General features: G+C 40.2%; 1 protein-coding gene and 2 non-coding genes across 3 annotated transcripts in view; 2 read left to right on the forward strand and 1 right to left on the reverse strand.

Annotated features, from left to right (window-relative positions):
* Window positions 1-15,091, forward strand: part of LOC124804717 (cleft lip and palate transmembrane protein 1-like protein) — a 149,549-nt gene that overhangs the window by 93,513 nt on the left and 40,945 nt on the right. Inside the window, exon 5 of the mRNA XM_047264994.1 lies at window positions 10,831-10,974. Within this exon, the coding sequence (XP_047120950.1) occupies window positions 10,831-10,974 (144 nt within the window). The remainder of the gene's footprint in view (window positions 1-10,830; window positions 10,975-15,091) is intronic.
* Trnat-agu lies at window positions 8,026-8,098 on the reverse strand. The gene has a single exon. It is a non-coding gene; the product is annotated as a tRNA-Thr (tRNA).
* On the forward strand, window positions 8,652-8,724 carry Trnai-aau. The gene has a single exon. It is a non-coding gene; the product is annotated as a tRNA-Ile (tRNA).

Below are 15,091 nucleotides of genomic sequence, written 5' to 3' on the forward strand. Positions count from 1 at the left end.
GGAGGGAGGGGGGGGGAGGGAGAGAGAGAGAGAGAGAGAGAGAGAGAGAGAGAGAGAGAGAGAGAGAGAGGAAATCAATCAAATGGATTGGGGAACAGGCTGAAGTGGAAGATGTAATTTTATGATTGTAGTGTAAACAAAATTGAGATGTGCAGGCAGGACATGTAGTCAGGTAAATGAATGATAGTTGGACTAAAGAAGCTCTGTACTAGACTCAAAGAATGGGTAAAGTTGAGATTATGATATAATGAGAAGATGGGTAAGTGATACCAGAAAACATGCAGGAAAAGTTAATGGGTGCAAATTGCCTCGAACTGTATGGAGTTGTCATTAGCATCCCTGGTTGCTATGGTACAAGTTGTCAGTTCAAATCCAGCAAATATTTAGTATTCATCATTTCTAGAAGATTCTCAGCAGCATTTTTTAAGTTTGTAATGTTTGTATATTCTAGAATATTCAGTCTATTCTCTTGTCATTTAATGTTATCAAACATCTTGAAAACATCTCGAAAACTTCTTGACTGATTTACTTTACATTTTATAAGATACTCTAATAAGTGTATAAGATACTCTAATAAGGATTTGGATGGACCTAGGTTACGTATTATATATGTTTTAGCAAACCTGAAACGTTCTTCACCAATTTAATTCAAATGTTTACTTGATATGTTTGGATGGACATAGGCCACATATTTCTTTACATATGTGGTATATAAATGTATATACAGGGTGTTACAAAAAGGTACGGCTAAACTTTCAGGAAACATTCCTCACACACAAAGAAAGAAAATATGTTATGTGGACATGTGTCCGGAAACGCTTACTTTTCATGTTAGAGCTCATTTTATTACTTCTCTTCAAATCACATTAATCATGGAATGGAAACACACAGCAACAGAATGTACCAGCGTGACTTCAAACACTTTGTTACAGGAAATGTTCAAAATTTCCTCCGTTAGCGAGGATACATGCATCCACCCTCCATCGTCGCATGGAATCCCTGATGCGCTGATGCAGCCCTGGAGAATGGCGTATTGTATCACAGCCGTCCACAATATGAGCACGAAGAGTCTCTACATTTGGTACCGGGGTTGCGTAGACAAGAGCTTTCAACTCCCCCATAAATGAAAGTCAAGAGGGTTGAGGTCAGGAGAGCGTGGAGGCCATGGAATTGGTCTGCCTCTACCAATCCATCAGTCACCGAATCTGTTGTTGAGAAGCTTCGACTGAAATGTGCAGGAGCTCCATCGTGCATGAATCTTATGTTGTGTCGTACTTGTAAAGGCACATGTTCTAGTAGCACAGTTAGAGTATCCCATGTGAAATCATGATAACGTGCTCCATTGAGCATAGGTGGAAGAACATGGGGCCCAATCAAGACATCACCAACAATGCCTGCCCAAACATTCACAGAAAATCTGTGTTAATGACGTGATTGCACAATTGCGTGCGGATTCTTGTCAGCCCACACATATTGATTGTGGAAATTTACAATTTGATCATGTTGGAATGAAGCCTCATCCGTAAAGAGAACATTTGCACTGAAATGAGGATTGGCACATTGTTGGACGAACCATTCGCAGAAGTGTACCCGTGGAGGCCAATCAGCTGCTGATAGTGCCTGCACATGCTGTACATGGTACACAAACAACTGGTTCTCCCGTAGCACTCTCCATACAGTGACGTGGTCAACGTTACCTTGTACAGCAGCAACTTCTCTGATGCTGACATTAGGCTTATCGTCAACTACACGAAGAATTGCCTCATCCATTGCAGGTGTCCTCGTCGTTCTAGGTCTTCCCCAGTCACGAGTCATAGGCTGGAATGTTCCGTGCTCCCTAAGACTCCGATCAATTGCTTTGAACATCTTCCTGTCGGGACACCTTCGTTCTGGAAATCTGTCTCGATACAAACGAACCGTGCCACGGCTATTGCCCCGTGCTAATCCATACATCAAATGGGCATCTGCCAACTCCGCATTTGTAAACATTGCACTGACTGCAAAACCACGTTCGTGATGAACACTAACCTGTTGATGCTACGTACTGATGTGCTTGATGTTAGTACTGTAGAGCAATGAGTCGCATGTCAACACAAGCACCAAAGTCAACATTACCTTCCTTCAATTGGGCCAACTGGCGGTGAATCGAGGAAGTACAGTACATACTGACGAAACTAAAATGAGCTCTAACATGGAAATTAAGCATTTCCGGGCACATGTCCACATAACATCTTTTCTTTATTTGTGTGTAAGGAATGTTTCCTGAAAGTTTGGCCATACTTTTTTGTAACACCCTGTATAGTACATAAAGAGGAAACATTTTTAGTAAGAAATTCATAAAGTTTTTGACCTATTTACTTCAGATTTTTAAACAATGCTTTAATAAACGTTTGGGCAAACATAGGCTACATATTTTTAAATATATATGGTAAATAAATATAAATTTAATACTTAAAAGAGAAATGTTATTAGCAAAATTTTCTAGAAGTTTTTGACGTATTTATTTCAAATTTTTACACGATGCTATAATAAACATTTGGATGGTGACTGGATTTATACTTTTGTAAGATATGTGATGTATAAATATGTATTTAAAATATAAAGGGGAACGTTAATAGCAAAAATTTCACAAGGTTCTTGACCATTTTACTTCAAATTGTTACATGATACCCTACTGAAATTCAGATGGATAAAGGCTATGTATATTTTTAAACAGCAACATATTTTTTTCTGTTTAAACCAACTGCAACAAAGAAAATACTGTGCTGTGAAAATGTATGGTTTTGTTTTCTTTCTCGCAATGAGTTTTAACTTGGATGTGGTGACATTTAAAGTGTTAGACAATTTACTACTTCCACATACAAGTTTGTGGCGTCCTCCATCGGTAATGCTGGAATTCAGTATGGTGTTGGCCCACCCTTAGCCTTGATAACAGCTTCCACTCTCGCAGGCATATGTTCAATCAGGTGCTGGAAGATTTCTTGGGGAATGGCAGCCCATTCTTCATGGAGTGCTGTACTGAGGAGAGGTATCGATGTTCGTTGGTGAGGCCTGGCATGAAGTCGAAGTTCCAAAACATCCCAAAGATGTTCTATAGAATTCAGGTCAGGACTCTGTGCAGGCCAGTCCAGTACAGGGATGTTATTGTTGTGTAACCACGCTGCCACAGGCTGCGAATTATGAATAGGTGCTTGATTGTGTTAAAAGATGCAATCGCCACCCCTGAATTGCTGCTCTTCAACAGTGGGAAGCAAGAAGGTGTTTAAAACCACCATAACACCGCCGCCTCTGAATTTTGCTGTTGGCACTACAGACGCTGGCAGATGATGTCCACCGGGCATTTGCCATACCCACACCCTGCCATCGTATCGCCATGTTGTGTACTGTGATTCGTCACTCCACATAACGTTTTTCCACTGTTCAATCATCCCATGTTTACGCTCCTTAAACCAAGCTAGGCGTCTATTGGCATTTACCAGCATGACGTGTGGCTTATGAGCAGCCGCTCGACCAAGAAATCCAAGTTTTGTCACCTCCTGCCTAACTGTCATAGTACTTGCAGTGGATCCTGATGCACCTTGGAATTCCTCTGTGATGGTCTGGGTAGATGTCTGCCTATTACACATTACGACCCTCTTCAACTGTCGGTGGTCTCTGTCAGTCAATAGACGAGGTCGGCCTGTAAGCTTTTATGCTGTGTGTGTCCCTTCTCATTTCCACTGCACTATGACATTGGAAACAGTGGACCTAGGGATGTTCAGGAGTGTGGAAAACTGCTGTACAGATGTATGACACAAGTGAAACCCAATTACCTGAGCACGTTCAAAGTCCGTGAGTTCTGTGAAACGCCCCATTCTACTCCCATGATTTTTAATGACTACTGAGGTTGCTGATATAAAGTACCTGGCAGTAGGTGGCAGCACAATGCACCTAATGTGAAAAACGTATGTTTTTGGGGTTGTCTGGATACTTTTGATCACATGGTGTATATTCTTTCTCCTTGTATATAATTTTAAACAAATATTGCATACACAACAGAGTGCGTTTTTTTTCCCCTTCATCACAGTCAGTTTTAAGAGGAAAGAGGAATGTTTTATTTATAACTTTGCAACTTATGATTATAGTACTACTGTCGAATCTTCTTCATCCAAAACTTTGCAATCCTACCCATTCACAGATTAAAACCATGGGAAATATTGTCATCGAAGTTACTATCCTCGTGGATCCAGCAGCTGGAGAGGTCTCTCCTGTACCTGTTATATTAATGATCCCAACCGACTTACCCAAAAGACAGTCACAAATGCAATCTGTAGCAGTCAATCTCAAGGAGGAGCCAAACAAATGGTGTCAGGTGCTGATGCTGTAGATGTACGAGTGTGGCCGTCAGAGTTAAGACATCTGTGCCACTTGCTGACACCAGATGTTGGGGGCCGGACAATGGCCTGTACAGTCATCAGGTAACGTCATATGGAATGCAATGGTGAGGATCATTCAGATCCTGAGTAATGACACATTACTGCCTGATTAATGAAACATTATTGCCAGTTTACACATTTCTTAATGATAAGTATAGTGACATCTTCCCCAGATCCCAGCAGCCAGGCAAGCCAGCGGAGCGTTCATCAGGCCGGAATTTGCTCCAGAGTGTCAGTGCAGCAGTGGCACCTCATATAACACTTGCTACAGCACAAATGGCTGTTGACCCAGTAATTTCATATACACAGCCAGCATTGCCCAGGGGCCTGCAACCCTGCTAACAAATTTCCGCTTAGTAGAACAACAACTGAAGAACAGGACATTTGCCGCAAGTGCACTATCAACATGTCTACATTACATGAGAAAGTAAAGCACTTAAAAGGAAATGATAAGAAAGCAATGGAAGGCTCATCACTGCAGGTTACAGATTTATTTAATCCAACTGCCCCATTACTAACAGCGCCAGTCACGTAGCACAGTACACTAATGGGGAACAAAATTCCCTATAAAGGAAACCGTACATGGGCCCGAGATGTACGCAACCAGTTAGGAGAGAATTTATTGCCCAGTAGCTAGCGAATGGGATTATTGAACACAATGATGCCCATGAGGTGCATCCATGGTCCTTGTCCTGAAGAAATCACCAGATGCCACTATGAAATACAGATTTTCCTGTGATTACTGGTACATTAATGCAAGAGCTACCATTGATGCATATCCCACACACTGATGCAAATCCCATACCATACATAACAGAGACTCTGGCTAAGTTGCATCAGTGCAAATATTTTTTGCTAATGGATTTGAAGAACGGATATTATCAATTAGAAGTGGCACTATAGGATCAACCAAAGACCACTTTTTACCATATTCTGGGGCCGTCACAAGTATTGTTAAAAGCATTTTGGACTAAAAAATGCACTGGAAACTTTTTAAAGACTGTCGTATGAGTTTGTTAGAGATTTAAAGCCAAATCGATTCGTCTTCTATCTGGATGACTTCAAAGTGTTTTTGAAAGACATAGATGATGATGATGATGATGATGATGACGACGACGACACAAACACCCAATCCCCGGGTAGGGAAATGCCCAACCCAGCTGGGAATCAAACCCTGTGATCCAGACGCAGCAGTGCTAGCCACTAGACCACGAGCTGCAGATGAAAGACATAGAGGAACATGTGTGTCAACTGGAAGATATATTAAGAAGAGAATTAGAACAGCTTGTCTGACACTGATTATTGATAAATGTCACTTTCCAGCAACAAAATTAAATTACCTTCATGTGACCAGGCAGCAAGGTGTAAAAACCGATCTGAGGTTGGTGTCAGTGGTTTGTGATTTCTTGCTTCCTCAGGCAACGAAACAGTTGCTATCATTCTTAGACCTTTGTAATTATTATCAAAAATTTATAAAGAATTTTAATGAGATTGCCGAGCCTTTGAACTGTTTATTCAGAAAAGGAGCGAAACTTGAATTGTCCACTGACTGTGAGATAATGTTTGACGCCCTCGAAACAGGTGCTGATGTTGAATCCAGATTTAGTATTACCCAACTATGAAAAGAAATTCAATTTGGCCTGTGATGTAGTTTCAGAGTATAGATAATAAGGAACAACCAGTAGTGTACGCATCCAGACAACTGAACAAAGCAGAGCGAAATTATTCCACTGCGGAGAAGGAAATGTTTCTTACTTTTGTTGTTATTTATAAAGCCAAAAATTTTAGGAAGTGATGGATCACACTGTGTTCTTGGTGCACAATCCAGAGAAAAAGCATAGTAACGCCGACAGTTCAAAAAGGAAAATTGCAGTTCTGCAAGTGATGGACAACCGTGTTGCCAAGTGGCAAAGAGCACAGACAGCTGATGCTGACTGTCAGGCATTCAGATCACAGCCACAGTTTGTCACACAATGGCTTATTGTGGAGAACAACAAAGTGCAGACTAGAGCTTGTGGTATCTGCGTCATTCTGGGATGAAGTTTTGAAACAAGCACATGACCATATGTTCGCAGGTCATGGCACTCATCAATTGCTGTCGCCCCTGACTCTCAGATATTAGCAGAATCAACTGGCGTCATGGGCCGTTCTCTTCCACAGAGACCATGACATAATTTTTCATGAATATGCATACTTTGTGCAGGGTTGTTGGGCACCTTTCCTGGGCATTGTCTCTGACTTCCACAAGAACACCCTGGAAATCAGTTAGCGGAGCTGCAGACCACTGGGTATTGCTGGCTATATCTGCAGCACTTTTGAGTCAACAACAATTCATGATGTAACATCTGCTATGTTAACGATCACATCAACACTATGAGGCACACCTGTGTCAGCAAATACTGCCTGACAAATGCTCTGTTGGTTTGCCTGCTTGCCAATGATATGGGGAAGCAAACACTGTACTTGTTAATAAACGTGTAAACTGACAGTAATATTTCATGAATGCTTGTGGGTGTCTGACAGATCCTCACCACTGCACTTCACCCGATGCTGTCCTGATGACTGAAGAGGCCACTGCATAGCCTACTCTAATTCTAACTGATGAATGTTATGGAGCAGTGGAAAATGATGACTGACTAACTGGTAGATAGATGGAAGAATGTTGATACTGCTTTTGTTGGATCACTGTTGAAAGCAAGGTGAAAAACTCTAATAAAAGGTGTTTCATAAGTGTGGGTCCACCCTTCTAACAAAACATGTGGAAAAACAGACATTTGGAGTCAGTCATTGTGAGAAGAGAGAGAGGGAAGGTCTGTGAGGCTATGTTAACTAACACAGTTCATAGACAAATGACAATAAAGAAAAGAAAGAAAGAATAATAGAGAAACAGTGATGCTCATTTTAGAAACAACTTGTAATTTTCAAGTGGAAAGAGGGGCACCTGACTTGTCAAACAAATAGAGAATTACTTGAGACAAACAATGGTGCATTTTGTTTGAACATAACATTTTCTGTTCTCCAGTTGTGATCAGGGTTTCTTCATTACAGGTGACATGAAAGCTGATGGCATTAACAGAAGCGATCACACTGAGATTCTGTTGATATCAGGAGGTAGAAGCATGTATGCTAGTGCAGAGGATTTTATCCAACGGCACCCAAACAGAGCACCCATTACTCAAAGCACAGTGGTTAACCATTTGCGAAATTCCATGAAACTGCCTCTACCACAGACAAACAGAAAGCTAGATGATCAAAAATGGTTATCAACAGCTGTTCATGCATTTTTCAGTAAGAGTCCAGAGTTCAGTACTCTTCACATCTCACAAGAAACTGGTATCTTCCGCACACAAACAATGGCCACTCATACGTGGCATCTGTATAAAATGTAAATATTACATGATCTCACCAAGGATAATCCAGATTGTTCAGTTTGCAGAATAGGTGACACACGAGCTGGATGAAATCCATTGTTTGTCCTATGACATACTGTTTACAGATAAAGACAATTTATATGTGAACTGAGAAACAAAACTAAACAGAACACACAGGAATTAATAGGCCTTAGCTGCCAGTGGCTTTGATTTAAATCAATGGGGAAAGTTGAAAATTGGTGCCGGACTGGGATTCGAACCCAGGTCTCGTGCTTACTAGGCAAATGCGTTAACCACTGCGCCATCCGTACACAGTGGCCATCACAACTGCATGGATCATTCTAGCATATCCCCTGTCAGAACCAAATTCTCAACTTATCTGCACATTACTTATGTAGTGCCCTTGGCCCATTATCCTCATTACTTGCAGAATTTTGCTGATGCCCATAAGAGATTGAGCTTGGTGTGCATCTGCAATGAAGATATCATCTGCCCCCTAATTATTTAAGTGTTATCTGTTCTTGGGGACATGGCTGAAATAACAGACACAGTTATTGATCCTGCAGACACTATGATCAAGACACAAAGGAATTACAAATATTAGCTGCTAGTGGGCATTGATTTAAATTGATGGGGAAAGTTTAAATTTTGTACCAGACAGGGACTCGAGCCCTAGTCTCCTGCCTCTTAATTGAGGATAATGGGCAAGGGGCACTACATTAGTAATGTGTGGATAAGTTGAGGATTTGGGTCTGACAGAAGACATGCTAGGATAGTCCATGCAGTTGTGATGTGTCGATAAATTGAAAATTTGTGTCTGGCAGGAGATATGATAGGGTAGTCCGTGCATTTGCAATGACCACTGTGTCCAGATGGTGTAGTGGTCAGCATGTTTGCCTAATAAGCAGGAAACCTGGGTTTGAATCCCAGTCTGGCATAAATTTTCAACTTTCCACATTGATTTAAATCAGTGCTCACTGGTGGCTGAAGTCTTTAATTCCTTTCTGTCTTGTTTCATAGTGACTGCAGGATCAAAAATAGAGTCTGTTCTTTCAGACATGTCCAAAAGAACAGATAACATATATATAAATGGCAAAATCACAGTCACTGGTCAGGTGTCAATCCTCACTGAATGTGTCCATAGAAGATAACTGGCACATCGAAAGTGATGGAATATGGGGTTTTTCTATTGTTGGGTCCTTCTTCATGTAACAGCCCATTATTTGCAGTTGTTACAAGAATATTTGATGATGTCTCAAGACAGGACAGTTCCATCTTTCTTTCAGCACAATGTTGCCTAATCTCATTGTATGCTTTCTCTTCTGGCATATCTGGATATCCGGTTTTCCAGGAGGTGGATAGGTATTAGGCGTCAGGTGGACTGGCCATCATGTATCTCAAAATTAAGTCCATTGGATTTCTGATAGTGTAAAAATATGAAGATAGTTGTGTATGCAGTGAAGATCAAAAAACTTGCACATCTCAGAAGAGACTGTTGTTTCTTGTGCTTGCATTTGGATACATACTTTGGTTAAATTCCATGAGAAATGGGTGAAGCAGATAAGTACCACCTTAGAGACCGCTGGACATGACAAACATGTCCTATTGCGATAATGATATGGGCTGAAGCAATGAATTAAAATTTGTACTAGCACCGGAATTTGAAGAGGGTCTCCTGCTTTCTAGGCAGATATGCAAACTGCTGTGCCACACTTGGACTCCGGCTACCATAGCTGCATGGATTACCGTAGTATGTCTCCCTCCCTGATACAAATTCCAATTTACACTTCAGCCCATTGATATTCCCCTTCTATACTTGCATGAGTATTGCAGAGGTTGTCCAGTACGGACTGGGGCATGAAGAATTTGTATCTGGGAGGGAGATGTACTAGGTAATAAGTGCAGCTATGGTAGCTGCAGTACCAGTGTGGCACAGTGGGTAATGCATCTGTCTAGGGAGCGGGAACGTGGGTTTGAATTCTGGCAGTGCTACAGATCTTAATACATTGCTTCACCCTGCATCATTATCATAGATAAAAGTGAGACTCAGTATATCTCAGGAACATCAACTATATGATTTTTACGCCCTATTGCCTTTATTTGTTTTCACCAGCATTGCCTTGTTACGTAAAAAACACAACATAACTTGGGAATGAATAAAGCTATGCTGAAATGAAAGATATCAGTGTTTTTTCTTGTGTATTTCTCCATCTGTTTCATATGTCATATGAATCTTGTCACTTTGAAAATTATGAGTTTCGTCCAAGACAGTGGCTTCTGAAAAGGCTGTTATGTTGGTAGCATAGCAAAATAGGTTTTCCCTCTTTCCCATCTCACAGAACTTGACTTTTAGTTCCTATTTAGCAACCTGTTTTTGTTTTAGAAGAGTCGTTCCACACCTATGGACGAAACTGTACAATGTTTTCGAGTATAAATCACAGTTATTTTGTCGGACGCTGTCTGTAAGGAAATTTTTCTGTAACACTATATTACATACTTGAGCTCCACTAGCTGCACAGTCTCTCTTAGATTTTAGAGCTTGACATTGAGTTTATGTCTAATTTATGAACTTTCCGCAGTTGAGCAACTAGGCTGTTGGTACTTGGAATATCTTAGAGTAGAGGGATAATTCTTATCATGCATTTCCTAGAATAGCTTGCCTTGATTCATCTTTGCACACATACCAGAAGTTCCATATACTTACTGACAGATGACAGTGACTTGTCTGTGATGTTGGACACAAGATTTCTCCTTAGATCCTGGCACTTGAGGCATATAGGTGCTCTGTTGTTATCTTACACTGGATGTTGTGTGATTTAAATGAAACTGGCTGGAGGGATCAACTTTCACTTAATAATTCTTTATGACTTGTGTCATTAATTGGTTCACCTTTTTAGCAGCATTTTTCTGCATTTGTCTCTTGTGAAATTTTTGATCAGTAGCTTTCAGTCCCATCCTAGGAAGAGCTAACTCACTCCCAATGCATTCAATTTTATGTGATGTTCTTACAGTTATCACATTCTATACCTTTTTATTTTTTACAGTTTGAACTCTCGGGGAGAATTCCTTCCAATAATTCAGTATGATTTCCTCAACAATCGCTTACGTGATCTAGTTGTCATCGGCAAGAATGATACTATTATGATGACTACACTAGCATATGCTCCTGTATCTACTGGAAAACTGAGGTATGAACATCTGTAGTTGTAAGGACACTTATAAGGTGCATAAATACATAATGTATTTGCTCAGAGAGGCCTTGCGTGTATTTTGCACATGTGTAAAAAATGTAATTTTCTTAGAAAGGAATGTTAGTTTATTGAAGAAAGTGGAGTAAAAACTTCAGCAGCAGTAGATCTGTAAGATACTAGTTGCACTTGAAAGTCTTTTATTAATTACTACAAAATATCCAATACTATAAAGTTTTCCTAAGCTGGAAAAAATGGCAATTGGAGGCAGACACTTAAGAAATTATCCATGGCAGCTCTTGAAGTTATGTTATGTAGAGGTGTGATATGTCTTGAGCTGTTGCATCAATAAATTGTGAGTTGAAATGTAGTCTAAAACTTGGAGACTTTCTTAAAAGTACCAAAGTATGCCTAAAGATGTATCAGAAGTTTTTTGTCGGTATCTCAGATCGCTATGGTAGGAAAGATGCTAATACAGGTGGATTGCCACTGTTCATTATTTCAAAATACGAGCATGAAAACATTGTAAAAGTAAAAACATACATTGATTCTTCTCTCGAGCTGTTTCAGCTTTTCAATGCTGTTTGTTGTGTGACATAATTTGTAACATGTCCAAAAGCTTTAAATCAATATTAACCATTTTGATGTATGCATTAGACAGTATTGATCTCAAACTCTAACTTTCCTTTTGTTTGATTTTAAACTTGTCATAATTTTTCCATCACTACAATTGCTTGGTGATGGTTTTCTCCAACATTACAATTCCTTACTGATAGTTTTCTCCACACTTCCATAAATTATGAGGGAGGTTCAGTAAGGAATGCAACACATTTTTTTTTCTGAAAGCAGGTTGATTTTATTCAGGATTCCAATACACCATATTATTACTCACTCTTTTGTTACAAAATCCTATTTTCAATATGTTCTCCATCCAGTGTAATGGCTTATGTCACCTTACTAGAGGTGCCTTCAAGTCAGCATGGTAGCCCTCCTCTGGTCACCATCGGAGCCAGTGTCTTGCTGCATCGATAACCTCCATATTGCCCACGTTCTGCTTCCCAAAGTGCATACTTTATTGGATGAAACAGATGGAAGTCAGAAGGCGCAAGATACTGCATGTTGGGTGAATAAGGAGGAACAATCCATCGAAGTTTTGTGAGCTGCTGTCGGGCACGCAAATGTCTGTGAAGCCTTGCATTGCCATGGAGAAGGAGAGCTTCATTTGCATTTTTGTGACAACTTTAATGAATAAAGAAAATATGATGTGTTTGTGTTGTTTTAAGACACCCCTCACAGAAACTGGAAGAAACATTAGATGAAAGTTCTACAATGACCTTTTATATGCAGATCCAGATGTTGGCTAGTAAGTGCAACTATCAGCGCAGTATTTCAGAGTTGTTACACACGCCTTAATATTCTACACCTGTCACAGTTGAGTGAGTCAACTGAAATCTGGATATGCATTGATAAAGCTAGACTGGGATGAAGACCATAGACCCTCAAGAGGATGTCGTTATCAGGAGAAAGAAAACTGGCGTTCTACGGATCGGAGTGTGGAATGTCAGATCCCTTAATTGGGAAGGTAGGTCAGAAAATTTAAAAAGGGAAAGGGATAGGTTAAAGTTAGATATAGTGGGAATTAGTGAAGTTCGGTGGCAGGAGGAACAAGACTTTTGGTCAGGTGAATACAGGGTTATAAATACAAAATCAAATAAAGGAAATGCAGGAGTAGGTTTAATAATGAATCAAAAAATAGGAGTGCAGTTAAGCTACTACAAACAGCATAGCGAACGCATTATTGTGGCCAAGATAGACACGAAGCACACGCCTACTACAGTAGTACAAGTTTATATGCCAACTAGTTCTGCAGATGACGAAGAAATTGAAGAAATGTATGATGAGATAAAAGAGACTATTCAGATAGTGAAGGGAGATGAAAATTTAATAGTCATGGGTGACTGGAATTCAATAGTAGGAAAAGGATGAGAAAGGAAACATAGTAGGTGACTATGGATTGGGGGGAAGAAATGAAAGAGGAAGCCTCCTGGTAGAATTTTGCACAGGGCATAACTTAAGCATAGCTAACACTTGGTTCAAGAATCATAAAAGAAGATTGTATACATGGAAGAAGCCTGGAGATACTGACAGGTTTCAGATAGATTATATAATGGTAAGACAGAGATTTAGGAACCAGTTTTTAAATTGTAAGACATTTCCAGGGGCAGATGTGGGCTCTGACCACAATCTATTGGTTAGATAGATACTGCCTACAGGATAATTAAAGAGATGTTTGGAGAAAAGAGAACAACTTGCATGAATGTCAAGAGCTCTGATGGAAACCCAGTTCTAAGCAAAGAAGGGAAAGCAGAAAGGTGGAAGGAGTATATAGAGGGTCTATACAAGGGCGATGTACTTCAGGGCAATATTCTGGAAATGGAAGAGGATGTAGATGAAGATGAAATGGGAGATATGATACTGGGCAAAGAGTTTGACGGAGCACTGAAAGACCTAAGTCGAAACAAGGCCCCAGGAGTAGACAACATTCCATTAGAGCTACTGACAGCCTTGGGAGAGCCAGTCCTGACAAAACTCTACCATCTGGTGAGCAAAATGCATGAGACAGGCGAAATACCCTCAGATTTCAAGAAGAATATAATAATTGCAATCCCAAAGTTAGCAGGATGTGAAAATTACCGAACTATCAGTTTAATAAGTCACGGCTGCAAAATACTAATGCAAATTCTTTACAGACGAATGGAAAAACTGGTAGAAGCCGACCTTGGTGAAGATCAGTTTGGATTCCGTAGAAATATTGGAACACGTGAGGCAATACTGACCCTACGACTTATCTTAGAAACTAGATTAAGAAAAAGCAAACCTACATTTATAGCATTTGTAGACTTAGAGAAAGCTTTTGACATTGTTGACTGGAATACTCTCTTTCAAATTCTGAAGGTGGCAGGGATAATATAAAGAGAACGAAAGGCTATTTACAATTTGTACAGAAACCAGATGGCAGTTATAAGAGTTGAGGGGCATGAAAGGGAAGCAGTGGTTTGGAAGGGAGTGAGACAGGGTTGTAGCCTCTCCCCAATGTTATTCAATCTGTATATTGAGCAAGCAGTAAAGGAAACAAAAGAAAAATTTGGATTAGGCATTATAATCCATGGAGAAGGAATAAAAACTTCGACGTTCACCAATGACATTGTAATTCTGTCAGAGACAGCAAAGGACTTGGAAGAGCAGTGAACGGAATGGACAGTGTCTTGAAAGGAGGGTATAAGATGAACATCAACAATAGCAAAACGAAGATAATGGAGTGTAGTCGAATTAAATCGGGTGAAGCTGAGAGTATTAGATTAGGAAATGAGACACTTGAAGTAGTAAATGAGTTATGCTATTTGGGGAGCAAAATAACTGATGATGGTCGAAGTAGAGAGGATATAAAGTATAGACTGGCAATGGCAAGGAAAGCATTTCTGAAGAAGAGAAATTTGTTAACATCGATTATAGATTTAAGTGTCAGGAAGTCACTTCTGAAAGTATTTGTATAGAGTGTAGCCATGTATGGAAGTGAAACGTGGACGATAAATAGTTTAGACAAGAAGGGAATAGAAGCTTTCGAAATGTGGTGCTACAGAAGAATGCTGAAGATTAGATGGGTAAATCACATAACTAATGAGGAGGTATTGAATAGAATTGGGGAGAAGAGGAGTTTGTGGCCCAACTTGCCTAGAAGAAGGGATTGGTTGGTAGGACATGTCCTGAGGCATCAAGGAATCACCAATTTAATATTGGAGGGCAGCGTGGAGGGTGAAAATCGTAGAGGGAGACCTAGAGATGAGTACACTAAGCAGCTTCAGAAGGATGTAGGCTGCAGTATGGACTGGGAGATGAAGCAGCTTGCACAGGATGGAGTAGCATGGAGAGCTGCATCGAACCAGTCTCAGGACTGAAGACCACAACAACAACAACAACAACAACAACAACAACAGTCATTGTGAGCATTCCACTTTCTTAAGTTGATCACCATGCTTTTGTCCACTGCCAGGTCTCTGTAAACATTCTGCAAATGCCTATAAGTATCTGCAGTGCTTTGGTTTTCAACCAAAAGAAA

This window comes from Schistocerca piceifrons, chromosome 1 (genome assembly GCF_021461385.2).
Source record: "Schistocerca piceifrons isolate TAMUIC-IGC-003096 chromosome 1, iqSchPice1.1, whole genome shotgun sequence".
Lineage (NCBI taxonomy): Eukaryota > Metazoa > Arthropoda > Insecta > Orthoptera > Acrididae > Schistocerca > Schistocerca piceifrons.